Source organism: Condylura cristata, unplaced genomic scaffold (assembly GCF_000260355.1).
Source record: "Condylura cristata isolate star-nosed mole 26May11 unplaced genomic scaffold, ConCri1.0 scaffold00021, whole genome shotgun sequence".
Taxonomy (NCBI): Eukaryota; Metazoa; Chordata; class Mammalia; order Eulipotyphla; family Talpidae; genus Condylura; species Condylura cristata.
Window position 1 is genome coordinate 6457375 of NW_004567122.1, and position 14721 is coordinate 6472095.

The 14721-nt window shown below is 51.1% G+C and overlaps 1 protein-coding gene across 4 annotated transcripts in view; it reads right to left on the reverse strand.

The window, feature by feature from the left end:
- Nucleotides 1–14721, reverse strand: part of CAMK2D (calcium/calmodulin-dependent protein kinase II delta) — a 239027-nt gene that overhangs the window by 39089 nt on the left and 185217 nt on the right. For 2 of the 4 annotated variants that reach the window (XM_012727846.1, XM_004686616.2), the window contains exons 9-16: nt 13889–13983; nt 12509–12631; nt 11579–11662; nt 11254–11296; nt 8490–8527; nt 5639–5698; nt 3863–3904; nt 1761–1809 (exon numbers count right to left, since the gene is read on the reverse strand). In XM_012727846.1, coding sequence (XP_012583300.1) covers nt 1761–1809; nt 3863–3904; nt 5639–5698; nt 8490–8527; nt 11254–11296; nt 11579–11662; nt 12509–12631; nt 13889–13983 — 534 coding nt within the window. The remainder of the gene's footprint in view (nt 1–1760; nt 1810–3862; nt 3905–5638; nt 5699–8489; nt 8528–11253; nt 11297–11578; nt 11663–12508; nt 12632–13888; nt 13984–14721) is intronic. The other 2 variants (XM_012727845.1, XM_004686618.2) reach the window with 2 other exon arrangements.

The following is a 14721-nucleotide window of genomic DNA, read 5'->3' on the forward strand; positions in this document are numbered from 1 at the left end:
CACAAGAGAGAGAGAGAGCTCAGGTGGGAGCCACGAGAGAGAGAGAGAGAGCTCAGGTGGGAGACACGAGAGAGAGCGAGCTCAGGTGGGAGACACGAGAGAGAGCTCAGGTGGGCTGCCTGCGCTTACGGGACGGCCGAGGCGATCCTGGCGCCAGGAGTCTGGGTGCAGAGCCTGCTGCTCCGTGGCTCAGAGGTTCCCCACCAGAGCTTCAGGGGCTGAGGCGACAGCCCCAACGGCCGCGGTGTTGGGACATGAGGCCATCGCCACTAGACGGGAGGAACTGTGATCCTACGCGGGCTTGAGAAAAGCACTTTGGGCTCAGTGATCAACAGGATTTCAACATGCAGCTTAATTCCTCTATTTGCTGCAGACCCAGCATAACGCTAAAGCAAACCCTGTCTGCCTGGGGGAGATCCTGTCAGTTTCCAGGGGCAGACGAAAGGCACAGCGCTGTGACGGCTAGCGGGCTGTTCCCGAGGACCGCGCTTACGATTATTTCATTTTGCCCCTAGGTGAGACTGCTGATCGGCAGCTCCACAGCGATCAGTCTGATACAGTGGAGAGACAAAGTCGGGAGAAAGCATTTGAGAAAACCCCGCTTCCGGTCACCTGACACAAACGCACCTTCGGAGGAGGCACCGGGCGGCCGAGCTGCTGGTACTGCTCCCCGTGTGTTCAGTTATCTAAAGGTTCAGCCCCTTCCCGGCTCTTGGTCAAGGGAAGGGCCTGGGCCACCACCCACACCTCGTGCCTGGCTGAATCTGGCAGGTGGACAGTGCTTTCTGAACATCTGCCGGCCGTCGATTACGACGGGCAGCAGGAGTTGATCATCTGCAGGTAAGATTTTAGCTCCAGGGCTGGGGCGAGACGGGCAGGCAGGTGAGAGCCGGCCCAGACACGCGCCTGGCCTGGCAGCCCGGCTCGGCTCTCGCCGCACGGCGTCGGCCAGGGAGTTCACCCCGGGAGAAGCCGGCTAGCGAGCCACAGCCAGTTGACTTTTTGACCTGAGAATTGCCAGGTTCTTGAGTGTCTACATGAACCCCATTTTTCAAGAGGCCACCTCCTCCTCAAGCCCCCTCAGCAGCGAGACCTCCGGCGACACGATGCCGACCACCCCAGGTACGGCTCATGAGCTGGCTCAGCTCTGTTTGTTTCTGACGCTTCCCCTTTCCTGCCGGTGCTGGCAGGCTCCTTGTTCCCACCCCCGTTTGCACTGGTGTCCAGTCAGGCGGCCAGTGGGGTACACTAAACTGCCGAAACGAGAACACAACTGCAGTGGAAGCAAAATTCACACTTCAGAAGTGTGGCTCCAAAAGGAACCAGAACCAGCCCCGCGAACAGCTCACGTGTGTGTGTGTGTGTGTGTGTGTGTGTGTGCAGAGACGCCGTGGGCCCTGGCGAGCTGGCAGTGACCTCACGTCTGCCGGAACCCCGGGCCGCTGCATGCCATGCAGGGCCCCACCGGCAGCCATGAGCCGCCAACGTAAGTCAGAACAGCATTATCTTAGTGGCCACTGTTGACAGGCACGGGAGGGTGTTCCTAGAGCCGCCCACTAGAGCAGCCCGTGCTGTGCTGTCTGTCGTTTTCAGGCCAGAGAAAATAACAACGTGGAGAAATAACTGGCCAAGTTAGCAGTTAACTGCAGTTGGAGTGTATGTAAATATTACGACGATTTGTACCTATTCAAAGGCGACTGTTCTGATTCATAAGAAGGGAGCTCTACGTTAGGAGATTCCCATTTCTGGTCAAATCGTACCTTTCACATCTTCATCCTCAATTGTGGTATTTGAACTCTCGGTTGACTCCTGTTGAGAAGAAAACAGATTTTAAGTTGCCAATAAGCAATGCCTTCATCTGTGTTCCTTCTTAAAACAAGTAATGTTTGTATCATGCAAGCTCCTTCAGCAGGCTGTGAGCATATGCTGACATGCAGATGGACAAATACATGGTTTTAACAGAAAAAAAAAATGCCACAATCATTCCCAAAAAGGAGTACTCTGGTTGCCGGTCTCCAGGAAAGCTGGTGATGTGGAGCAGCAGCTCGAGTCGCTGCTTACTGTGAGACCTGTGTAAGGACGTTGGGGTGGCGCAGCGCCGTCGGGCCGCGGCCGTGGGAGTAGTGACGAGAAGTCAGGCCTCAGCCTGATGAACTTGAGCCTTAAAACGGGCCAATTTCGACCGTTGCCTGTGTAGAAGGCACTAGATCGTGCACTGAGTTCAGCCCGTTGGCCTCACTCCTCTGTAGAGCGAGAGAGCACATTTGCCGATTACTTGAAGTGGCGCGTGCTCAGCTGAAATTTGCTAAAAGTGCTTTTAGGAGTTACCACGAGTATGATCAGCACGGCAGAATTTTAATGAATACTTTACTTTCAGGAGTAATTACATTTTTTCCCCATTCATTTTACATTAGAAATAACTGGTTCTTATAGATAAGAAACCACTCCCATAAGGAGAAGGCAAGGCTATTTTCTTTATAAAATGACAAATGAAGTTGGAGATTATTAAGCATATTTCAAAAGGATGCTGTACATACAGTCCGTACAAAGGTCTGATCAATTCTTCCCCTAATAAGACTTTCCAGTCATATTCATAAAAAACACTTTCTTACTTGGAATGATGTAAGGAGAAAGCTGAAGACATGCTTTTGCAAAATGATGCCAAAGCCCATTTCAGAGATTCAGTATTCAAAAAAATGATAAGCTGATAGAAATATCAGATACAATACTGAAGCCCAAGGGAGAGACTAACCAAAGATGTATCCAGAGTCTCCTTGTGCACACTCAAAACCAAAGCTAATGATTTCATGCGTTTTCTTAATCTTAAGGTGACCTGGTGTCCACACTGGTGTTCAGGACGAAGGGAGACCCATGCACTGTAAAGCCACCGATGGAGCACGGAACAGGCATGCAGCACCTCTTACAAGTGATACAGCTACAACTATGGAAGTGTCCACTCCAGCTATTACGCCTGGTCTTTCACTTGGTAAGGACATTAAAAAAACAAAACTCTCCACACAAGTGATGTTCTGGACTATGTCAAATGTTTTAGGGACTTCGAAACTTAGAACATTTGAAGTCATGACTGTAAAACCTCACCTTAGATCGTAGCACTTGTTCAAAGACTAAGGAGAAGGCCCATAACAACACTCACTAACATTCTTTTCTTTACTGTTAAGTTACCCTTGGAGAGAGAATAATGTGAGAGAAGCCATGGACAGAAACACTGAGGAACTGTCCACTGTGACGCTATACACAAATACTGTTATTAAGTGGTTAGGAACAGTCTTCTTTCAGCATAAGGAGTTACATTTCTGTTACTGAGATGCATGTTGTTCAAAACCGTATCTCACAAGGACTGAAACTCCCGATTCTCAGATTCATGCCAAGCAACAAATCGACAACAGGGAATTAAGAGACTAAGACAACAGGGTAAATCGAACTCAAAAATAACGTGAAGTATAAGCAGATCCTCATGAATTCTATTGCTACCTTTGATGACAATGGAATGAGAGAGCCAGAAATGATAAAATGCCATGCAGAACATACACCTATAGCACAAAACACAGACAGGTGGTGGGCGAGCAAAGACCAGACGGAATTGCTTAAGATACAGTCATCTCGACAGAAAGACGTCGACTTTCATCGACTAAGCGTGTCATTCATTTCTCTTTCAAGATCTCATGCCCTTTCTGTTTTGAAAGAGATCGGTGTAAGGTCCTACAGAAGCTAGGCCCTGAAGGAAGTATGATAGGGAAAACGTGAAGCACTTTCTTTCCTCTTTTTAGAGCGTGCATTTTGCAGGGACTACTGGATGGGGTGTGTAATCTCGTTACAAAGCACCATGATTCGTTCGGAATACCTTGTTTCCGTCAGGGTTGTGGATTACAGTAGTTTGGGGCTCCTGAGTGAGAACAAAATAGAGAAAGAAACAGTTCGCATTGGTAAGTACATTCTTCACTACTGCGCGGACAGAGGAGGGAGCAGCTGACAGAACAGGGGCGACAAGAGCTTAAGCGAGGCGAGCTGCTGCCGCAGGGTGCGGCTGGCAGGGCCTGATGAGGAGCTCCATGGCAGAGCCCCGGGGCGGGACAGGTGGCTGGCAGCGGCGGCATGCAAGAGACCTTATTCACCGTGGGCACAGACGAGGCTTTGAAGTGTGGACACCCAAAGAGGCACTGACTGTTTCACCGATTTTAACAAAACAGAGCGTTCCTTCCTCTTTTAATGAGGAGGCTGTTGCTGTGCATTCCGTGCAGAACTGGCCGAGAACACAAGCGGTCAGAACTGTGTGGGATGAGGGCACAGTCTTAGCGACATTTTTCTGATGACGGCTTTGCCAGTTACAGTGTTGCTGTAAGTAATACCCCCACGAGTGCCCTTGCACATCTCTGGAACACACTTGTAAAAATACTGCCGGGAATGCAGATCAAGTGTGTCCTGATGTGTATAAGAAATTCTGAGGCATATTTAAGTGGCTCATTAGGAGAGGTCTAGAACTAATCATCTCCTCATTACAACAGAAGTCATATTGCTATTTGCTGACATTTCTTCTGCTTTAGGAATGCATCCATACAGAAGATTTGAAAAGTTGATTCCATTTTCCTTTATGGAAAAAACCAACACTCGGAAAAATGACGAAATAAAAAAAAAAAATCTTGTCCTTGCATTTCCACTGGCATGAAGCCAAGGGAGCATGCGCACACTTGCAAACACCAGCACTGTCCCGTAGGTGACCTGGTATCTGACTGTGTCCTAGCGTGCTTTCTTTAGATGTGCTTCAAATGAGCCTTCTGGTCCACCACGTGAAATAACACCTAACATTTTTATTCCTTAAGATTGTTATCTTAGTAATGATTCCAAGTCTTAGTAAAGAGGATAGTCAGACATCAGAATCACTTCTGAAAACTGTAACCACAAGTGGAACTCAGATCGGTGAGTGCAGCGTTCACATCTCAAATGTGAACATACTGCTGTAAATCGTCAGACTGAACTAGTTGTTACGAATATGAATTTGATCGAAATGGACAAAACAGATCTGTACCAGTACGGAAAGCTCTGTGCTACTCGGCTTCGTTCTCTGGGTTAAAGGGAAACAGTGATAATTTAATTTCAAAGACAACAAACCACAGGCTTTAAATTATCCAGTGCCTCTTTTCCTCAGAAGAGGAGGTCTTTCAAAGCCCTGCTGTCTTTTCGGAAGATGGAAATGGGACTCTGAATAAGGTCTACTTCACTGTTGTCTGGCAACAACCCCTTAGCTCTCCTTGATGTCAACCTTTGCATCATGAAAGGTAGAAAGCACTGTTTGTATCATCCACCAGATGATCTATCATCACCAGAAGAGCTAAGAGCAACTGAAGCACGTTCGTTCCCCTGCGACTCGAAGGCTGCATGCAACACCTGGACTACGAGACCACAGGTAGCAGAACAATGTTCAACAATGAAATGAGATCATCTCATGTTGGAAGCACACCGCCTAACTATCTGAACCAAAAGGAAAAAAAAATCTTTCATATCTTAGAAAGCAAAAACAAACAGTCCAACAAAATAGATATATGTATATCTAGAGAGTGAAAGCAAATGAGAGAAACAAACAGTAAAGAGTTAAGAAGGGTTACAAAGAGTCCAGGTATACCAGCGCCGGGGTGGGGATATTTTCTTTGGGGCTGGTTACCACGTTGGCTTTGTTGTTGATCTGTAGGTATGCAGAAAATAGAAACAGAGATGCTTAAACCCCTGGGCAGCCGAAGTCCCTACACACAGCGTGTCTACGTGGAGGTAGGGTCGAGGGCTAGAGAGCCACGGAAGGCGGCTGTCGGGCACTAAGGGCAGACAGCGGGCAGCCAATGGACAGACCCGGCTGTCCCTTACGGGCAAGGGCGCCTCTCAACAGAGCTCGAGTCTCATTTCGGAGTATGAAATGAACAGTCAGGTTTGGATTCTGTCAGTCAGGTCTTCTTCAGAAAAAAACATTCTGAGTGTATGTTTTATCTTTTATACTTGTTTTGCAGGAACCAAGGGTTTGTTGTCATGGGACTACTTTGGTACATCCCACCTTTGCTTTTTAGGGTCCCGGGGTCTGACTGTGAAGAGATCATTCCCACATTGAAGCCACACTGAAAAGAACTAGGGTGTCTGGAAGTTTCCGTGACCCAGAGACGACCTTTTTGGTACACAGTGGTGGCAAGTGGGAGCCACAGTATGGGCACTTGGTAACCAAAGACGAAACCTAATAACCCACAGTCCTTGTAATTCATGTGTGGCAACTTAGATGATGTGATTTAGCATCGTGTGACGTAATTATAACTCAGAAAGTGAAATTCTGAGGCACTACGTTTTCTTACACATTATTGCCTAGAAGAATATACCCTGTAATTTTAGTACAGCCGTATTTGAGGGCTTGGAGAAGAACTTACCACATATAATAAATGAACGCGGCCTGAGTAATTTACAAGGATCTCTACCAATTAACTCTTTCGCATGTTCGTTTTCTACCTCCAGGTCCCACGAAACTAATACTTGGAAGAAGACAGAAGGCTGAAGCAGAAATGTAGGTACGTGCTATTGTTTCACTTTTCTGTTCACACACTGGTGTGATGATTTGGTATCAATACGCTGAACGCTGGCCCATGACATGCAGGAGAAAACTTTGGTTCTCTTCCCAGCAGTCTACACTTTGCTAAACTGTGCAGCGGCTGAGCGGAGCGAGGAATAACGGCTTAAGGCGGGCTGAGACCAGCAGCAGCAGGCGCTCACTGCACACAGCTTCCTGCTCTGGAGGAGCGTCTGGCGCACAACTGAATTCTTCTAAGGCCTCAGGGGTGAGTTTGATTAAAAGACCAACAGTGGCATCACACCAGTGGAAAGCAAGGCTGGAAGGGGGACACACACAGGCCTGGCTTCCCCTCCTCCCCCCTCAGTGAAGGAAGCCAGAGGAGCGTGTGCCCAGCCACAGCTCAGGCGTGCGAGATGCTTAAATGCAGCGGTTTTCTCAAACATCACCTTTGTCTTTTTTCCCCCTGCTACATGAAAAAAAATACTTTACACAAGGTAACTACGACATTACTGCACCTCTTACTTAGAAATTCCATTTTCCGACTGTCACAGTATGGGGCCAACCACAGCTGTCTTAGACAAGAATGTGCTGGAAATGCAGATTTTAAAAGGGAGGGAGCAGCCATCTTAGCAAAAATCTAACTCATGCACTGATTTGCAGTGTATGTTCAGGCAGTCTCTACTATCCACAGGCTGTGTCCTTGCCAGGGCCCTGCGCTGAGCGTCGGTTAGCAGAGGCCCGTGACGGCCTACATGGTCTCTGCTAGCCGATGTAAACCATAAACCAGACTTTCTTATTCCTGGGTGTGCATTTTCACAAGAGAAAAAAGCCTGGGAGATAAGAGATCCTCACCATCATCTCAACACTCGAACTGGACTTCCTTTTCTGAAATGACCAGTCGAAAAGAAAAGAAAAAAAATACAACCCATTGAACATTTATAGTATGAGAGCACAACACACAGATTCACTGAATCTTTAAAGAGGAGCTGTAAGTTGACTAGCAGAAAAATTCCTAAAAAGGTTTTTCACTACTTAAGCACAGTCGGGAGACCCAACTCTGGGGCAGTGCAGGTAGCGCATTTCCACCACTTCACGCCGGGCAGCGTGAGGAAGAGAACGCCACACGCTGAGGGCCGCACGGGCTCCCCGAGTCTCGCTCGGGGAGGAGCCGCGAGGGCACATGCTATATTGTGTTTTCAGAGTGAACCGACCACCCGGACTCTGGGTCCAGGTCACGCGTTCGTGTGGTGAAGGGACACACCTGCCTTTGGAAGAGAAACACAAGAGTTAGAGCAGCCGCACTCTGAGGAAACAGCCTAGAGAGGTAAACGCACCGCAAATACAAGGTTTCATTCATCCCAGGGAAATTTCTGTGAACCAAGATAGAATCAGTAGAGAACAAGAGGGGTTCTTCTGTTTACAGATCCAAGGAAACAAATATCTCAGACACTCAGACAGTGATTGTAACTGGTGAGAGTATTCAGCTCTGGGATATAGCTCACTGCCCGGCGATACAAGCACAGAAACAGTCATGGCCTTTCTAAAAAAAAACTGCACAGGAAGGAAAGTGTATCATGGTGACACCTGATTTCCCAGACTCATCAGTGATTTCGCTTGTCTCAGGCTGCACGTTTTGGCAGCCTCTAAGACACAGCGTAACTGTTCACAAAAGCGTGAGCATGTGTATATTCTTCACATCACCATGAGATGTGGGGACTGGGGTACAGAGATTTTTTTGTTACTACTGTCGCAGAGAAGGAACCTAGCTTTCCTTGGTGCCCAGGGATCAGTGCGTGAAGTCATGTCACAGGCCAACCGCCGTCACTGTCAGGAGGCCTCCAGAAGACAAGCAGCGAGGCTCCGGAGCTCCCGCCGACACTGCCCACTGGCCTCGGCCAGCTGTGCGCCCGGGAACACCCGCTCAACTTACCTTGACGCCGTCTGGTTTCTTCAGCAAACTCTTGGCTGCTGCAAAATGAGAGCAAAAGCGTTCAGTGAGTGTTGGCGGAGACCAGGCAGGCAACAGTCAGCTGCTTTCCTCGTGCCCCTTCACTACCTGATGACACAGATGAGCGAGCTGACAGGACATTGGAACACAGAATCGCTTTTCTTGGTTTTGCCACATCCAGTTGAGAACTAAATTCGTATTTAGTTCACTGCGTGTCATTAGGAATTGGGCCGTTTTTGTTGTTTGACTTCATTTCAGTCTTGGCTGCGGAAAGGATACTGGAGCTTTAACTGGACTATGCTTTAGTAATCCAGAAAGTTTGTTTCGTTTTCAGGCATCAGCTTCCAGACCAGAGTACACGGGCATCCGCACTCCAAGTCCGCTGGCTACGTCAGTTCTGCCAGGTAAGCTGCTCTCTCTGGAGGTTTAAACTCATTTGTGAAAATTTGCTCTGGCTAAAAAAAAAATCTTGTAAAAAAATATACATTTAAAAAAATTAGGTCCCTGAATTTGTACAAAAACTAAATGGTCAGGATAAATTTGAACCATTTTAAAATGAAAACGGTGTATCGCTGACCTAGAGCAAATTTTCTTTCTTTTTTTTTTTAAACACTCAGCATACGACTTTTGTAAAGCAGTATGAGATTTTATGTTTCTGAGTGAGACTAGAAAGGCTTCATCAGCAGCGCCTTTGACATAGAAAAATTACAGAATTGGAGGCAAGGTAAGAAATGAAATGAAATCACCAACAGAATCAGAACTCCTAATGCCTACGGTCGAATGTGAAACCCGTCTTTCACACTCCTGTTCTAGACCTGCGTGTGTGTGCGAAGGTGAAGTCCTGGTGACCAAACGTACGTGTGCGTGGAAACAAACAGTGACCGGGACACGAACGGTCAGTGTCGGTCAGCACACTGAGGGCAGGACGTTCACGAAGACGGAGAACAGAGTCGAGGCTTAAGGGCTGGCGGGATGCCACTGTGTCAGCGTGGCACGGAGCTTCCGACAGGGGAATTGACGCACACGTAATTCCCTTACATCGACCGGGTTGGGACATGATTCTAAGTCTTTCACAGAGATAAAAGTATTAATTGTGATTTAGTCTTGAGCAACAAGGCTATACTTTGATATGGCAAGAGGCGTTGCCTTCATTTGCCTGGCATCACAGAGCAACTGCTACAGAAGTTAGTTCATGGTGGTCGGTTAGGAAGCAAACTCAGTAACTGGAATTGCGGTAGCAAGCGAAGAGAAGACAATGATTAGGGGAAGCAGGGAGCTGGCCTGGAGATGCAGAAATGTCCCTTGTGGTCACTGTTCTCCTTACCTCACAAGAAATACATTCCACATAAAGGGAGAAAAGAAAAAATAAAAACTTTATAACCATATACTTATGGACAAATCACTTTAACGAGCATGTCTGGCAATGAAACAGAATGAATAGAATACTCAAAACCAAAACACAGCGTCAAGTACAAGGTGTAACTGGTCTGATGTTACGCAGTTGGCTTTGAAGTGATGGACTGGGGGTGGGGGGGGTCTGCTTTTCATGCTATGACACTCAGAGATGACCAGAAATCCACGTTAGTCATGGGTTTTTAGTTAACACGACAATGAAGTGAAAACGGGAGGTGAGCGGGGACCCCCGAACGCCGTGCGGGCGCCAGAGGCCCACCTGACCCAGGAGAGCGTGGCGACACCCTCGATCCGGACTTGCCCTGCCTCGGTGGCTCCCCAGTTACTGGGCCACAGCGGGGCGGTACTGCCATCGTGCAGACAGCGAGCACTTAGTGAAACGACCCTGAGCTCGGCCATCGGGACCGCCAGCTATGAGTTAATCCGCACGTCCTAACACAGGTGACCGGACACGGGCGGCCACAGGTTTCGAGACGCCGGACACAGCACCGCGGTCGGCCGCACTGCGCGGGGGCTGTGTCGGGGCTCGCCCGGGCCCCCGAAAGCACGCCTGTGTTTCCCCTCCCTCCCTCCAAGCCACGGGCCGCCTTGTGCAGCAGGCACAGCGGGCCGGGACGCTGGCTGCTGCCCGAGGAAACGGCTCACCCCACCTGCGGCCTCTGCCCTAGGCCCTCTCCCGATGTCACCACAGTGGCCATCCAGGCGCCAGCGGCCTCGGGAGCCAGCGCAGGCTCACCTGTGGCACGTCCCTGGGGCGGAAACGGCAGAGACGACGGGAGTGGTGCTGCCTCGGTCGCCAGGTCTCACAAGCCACACGGTAAGCTTACCGCGTCATACGGCTGGTGACTGATTAGCACCGGCCAAGATTTGACTTTTGCAAACCCGGTCTTTTGTGGGGGAGTCCATTCCACAGTGAACACACCAATGGCTGACCTGGAATCTCTGTCAGGAACATTTCTTTGTATGACCACATGGTAGGCTCACTGCACGGTCTTGTGTTTAGACAAGCGCTGAGCTCCAGGAAGAGATTTGGAATGCATTTCTCACTAAGAGGTAGTGACCAGAGCAGCAGTGGAAAGAGGAGAGGACAGAAAGGGGAGGGGGAGAGGCGAGGAGGAGGAAAGAGGAGAGAATATGGGAAACGAGGGAGAGGAGCGTCTGGTGTCCTGTAGTGTGAGCTCCGGGGGACCCTCGGCCCCTGCCGTGCAAAGAACTCAGGCTACGTGGTCCTCACCCACCCCGGTGACAGTGCTTTGCTGACTTGTTTCTGTTTGTGTTTGGTAAACCCCAGGAAGCCGCCTGAAGAGGGGGACAGAGTTGGTAACACAAGTACCTGAGAAGTTCCTGGTCGCCAGCATAGTGGTCAAGATGGCGCCCTGTCAGGAGGAAAAGACACAGTGAGCGCCGCCACTGCTCATCTCTGCCCCGCCGAGCGCCCGAGCCGGCACCTGCACCACTTCTGCTCCTGGCTGGACTCTGGGGCACAGGCTTGGGTGTGGCTTTCCTGTTCACCCCGCAGACGAGAGCCAGCAGGCCACCCCGGCGCGCTGAGCAGGGCTGCGGAGGCTTCACGCCACGGTCTGCTCTGCTGCCTGCACGCCCAGGGGGGCGCTGAACACTCCCCACGCCCACGGTCAATAGGCAAGGCCTTAACTTACCTTCAGTTTTCTCCTGGCATTAAATTTCTTCAAGCAGTCGACCGTCTCCTGCCTGTGCATCATGGAAGCCACAGTCGAACGTTGCTGGAAGAGGAGACCCAGGAGAAGCTTAGCTGAGGATGTGAGCGCGCCCCGGGGAGTGTAAGCCCCGCCCGGCCTTCCTCGGCACCCATGTGCCTGACACGGGCGTGAACGAGGTGCAGTGAGGGGGGAGAGTGGGGCGCAAGGTAGCGTGCACCCACGGGTTACCGTGCAGCGTTGCTTACGGGGAAAAAAGACTGCCAGGGTTTCAGGTTGCCTTTGGCCTCGGGAAACTGAAATCCCAGAGGGTGAGGCCCTGGAAGGGTGCTGGGGAGCAGGCCGAGGCGTCACCGTCACCTCCGGCCAGATGGCAAGGAGCGCGGGAGGGGGTGCCACCAGCCGCACCTGCCTGCGCCACGTCTGTCCTCTCCGTCACCCCCCTGCCTCCCAGTACCCAGCCGATCCATACATTTCCCCAAGGGTCGCACTGTGTCTCTTCGTTCTCCTAAGTAGATTCGGCCTGACACCCACCATCTGTCCTGGCAGTAGCCTTTGCTCCTGGTTTCCCGACCTGTCAGTTGCTGTGCTTGCTGGCTGAGAGCCAGCCCAGGGTGAATAAACTGTCACACCTGTCCTGCTGGGACATAACTTGCTCTCGGTGTCTTTTTCCTGGGTCGTATCGGCAGGAGGAGGGCGGCTCAGTCCTGGCGTTCCTGCAAGCAGTGTCTGTGCCCCTCAGCTTTACTGCTCAAAGTAGCATTCGCACCACCTCAGTACAGACTGAAATAGCTGGCTCATTCATGCACTGAGCTCCATCTTTTCCTGCAAAAATTTTCAACCCGTGCACAACGAACAGGCGGAAGAGTCTGCCCCTGTGAGTTCTGGGGAACCTGAAGCGCGGTCACTTACACAGATCCAGGGGTGCTTCAGGGCCTCCGAGGCTGTGATGCGCTTGGCTGGGTTGATTGTCAGCATTTTATTGATGAGGTCTTTGGCTTCGGGGGTCACTGTGTCCCACTCGGGTGACGGAAACTTCAAAAACACAAAAGAGTTGAAGCAGTAGATTCTCTCAGTGCAGTAGTGAAGACCCAGACACATTCGCTCTAACAAGCATTTTAAAATGCCTTAGGAATCTTCTAATTCCTCTTTGCTTTCCTCTGAAAATGAAATGTCTGCACAAAGGAGCAGGCGTGGTCACTTGAGAAACTCAACAAAGCCTCGGACAAAGTCCTGGGGCTGGGGGGTCGTGGCCTCAGGGCCACCACTTGCTTCTGTTGAGCGTATGCTCAACCAAGGCCTGGGGTGCACCATGGGGGAGGGAGCAGACTGGGAGGCCTTGGGGGACCACTCCTCAGGGGAGGAATCCAGCACTGCCCAAAAAATCACCAATGAACCCATCGGCTCACAGTGCTTATGTACTCATTTCGGTCATCAGCAGCTTGGGTAGGCAAAGTCCGCTTTAGTGGGCCTGAGACCTTCCTGGGGCTGGAAGCAGCCACCCAGGCTGCTGCCCTAAGGCTGTCGCTAAGCTGGAGTGGAATGCGTCCACGTGCTCATGGTAAGAGCACGTAAGCTGAGCTCACAGGTGGATAAGCTACAGATGCTCCCCTGGCCCTGCAGACAGCCCTCACTTTCACCCTGAGCTTGATGTGCGCATAGAGGGTGGAGCCACACTGCCTGGCACTTAGCAACCCGGTGTAGACCCAGCGCAACCACCGGAAGGCAGAGGTTGGTCAACCCTATCTGCAAACGTAGCTTTACCCAAGGATTGGCCATGAACTCGCCGAGCACAAAGTTAAGCCAGAGAGCTCATCTGCCTGCTTCGGAGAGAAAAGTACTGAAATTGTGTTCAAAGATTTTCCCTCCGTCACACTGGTGGGTCAAACGGAAGCTCGGCGCCAGCCCACTGGGTAAACCAGGCAAACAGGTCAGGCCCAGATCACGTTCCACGGAACACCCCGATGCTGCGACCCTGATACGTGACTGTAAATCACTGGGGGATGTCGGACTTTACCTCCACTAACCAGGCAGTGATTCTACAGTGAAAGTCTGAGCCATGGTGTCTTAAAATGCATGTGGAGCAAGGTCCTTCCTCAGTGTCTGTCACTTTTCCCTTTTAATCTTAGGAGATTGTGAGCTAGAATAAAGTGGAAATCAAATACAGTTCCTATCTTTGTTTTCCTACAAAAGAGAGAAACCTGAGAACTATGGCCGAGACAGCCACGGGCAAATATGCTTCCCGGCCTTTAACCCTCCAAAAAGCGAGCCGTGGCTCGGGCATGTACGTACGTCGTAAGCGCCAGCCTTGATCTGCTGGTACAGTCTGTGCTGGTCCTCGTCCCAGAAAGGGGGGTACCCCACCAGGAGGATGTAGAGGATGACACCTGGGGGAAGCAGAGACAAGTCACCCACAGTGCCACCCGCCCAGCCCAGCCCGAGGCCGCCACCCCCACACCTGCCCAGTCCGAGGCCGCCACCTCCCCTCAAGCCGACCTTTGGGGGAGAGGGCGCCTCGTCCTGCCTGAGCACGTGGGCTCGGAAGGGCGCCTCCCCCGTGATCAAGGACCCTTCAAACACGTGGGCACCGTGGACTCTGGGCCACAAACAGGCCCGGCACGCCCATGTCCACTCAGACTGGACGTGCACCTTTTTCTGAATCTATGGCCTTCAACAAAAAAGGCCGTTTCCCCCTTTCCGCCGTGTCGTCGGGTTGCGGGACGCCGGCTGCCCGGCGCGGTCCCCACCGGCTGCCCTGGGCGTCCCCTGCAGCCATCACACCCTGAGCTGTGCGTCCTGACTTCTTTATTTTAAATCGGTCTAGCTGTGAGCTTTCGCCTCACAGCTAAGTTTCCAAATGTGCTCTTATGGTCTGACTTTTTAAACTATTCTCCTGGATCAGAGAAAGATAAAGGGTTGGGTCTTTCCCTTTCCCTGTAAGTAAGAAACTGAACACTTCTCTGGGGTGAGCAGCGCCTCGGGGCAGGTGACACAGCCCGCAAATGGCCCCTGGCCACGGCCGGGATGCCACCGGGCTGAGGGGCTTCTCCAAACCCCATTGCACCTGCACAGCAAGAGCGACCTGAGCTCCTCCACGGCTGGGCCGCCGGGCCAGTCCGGACATG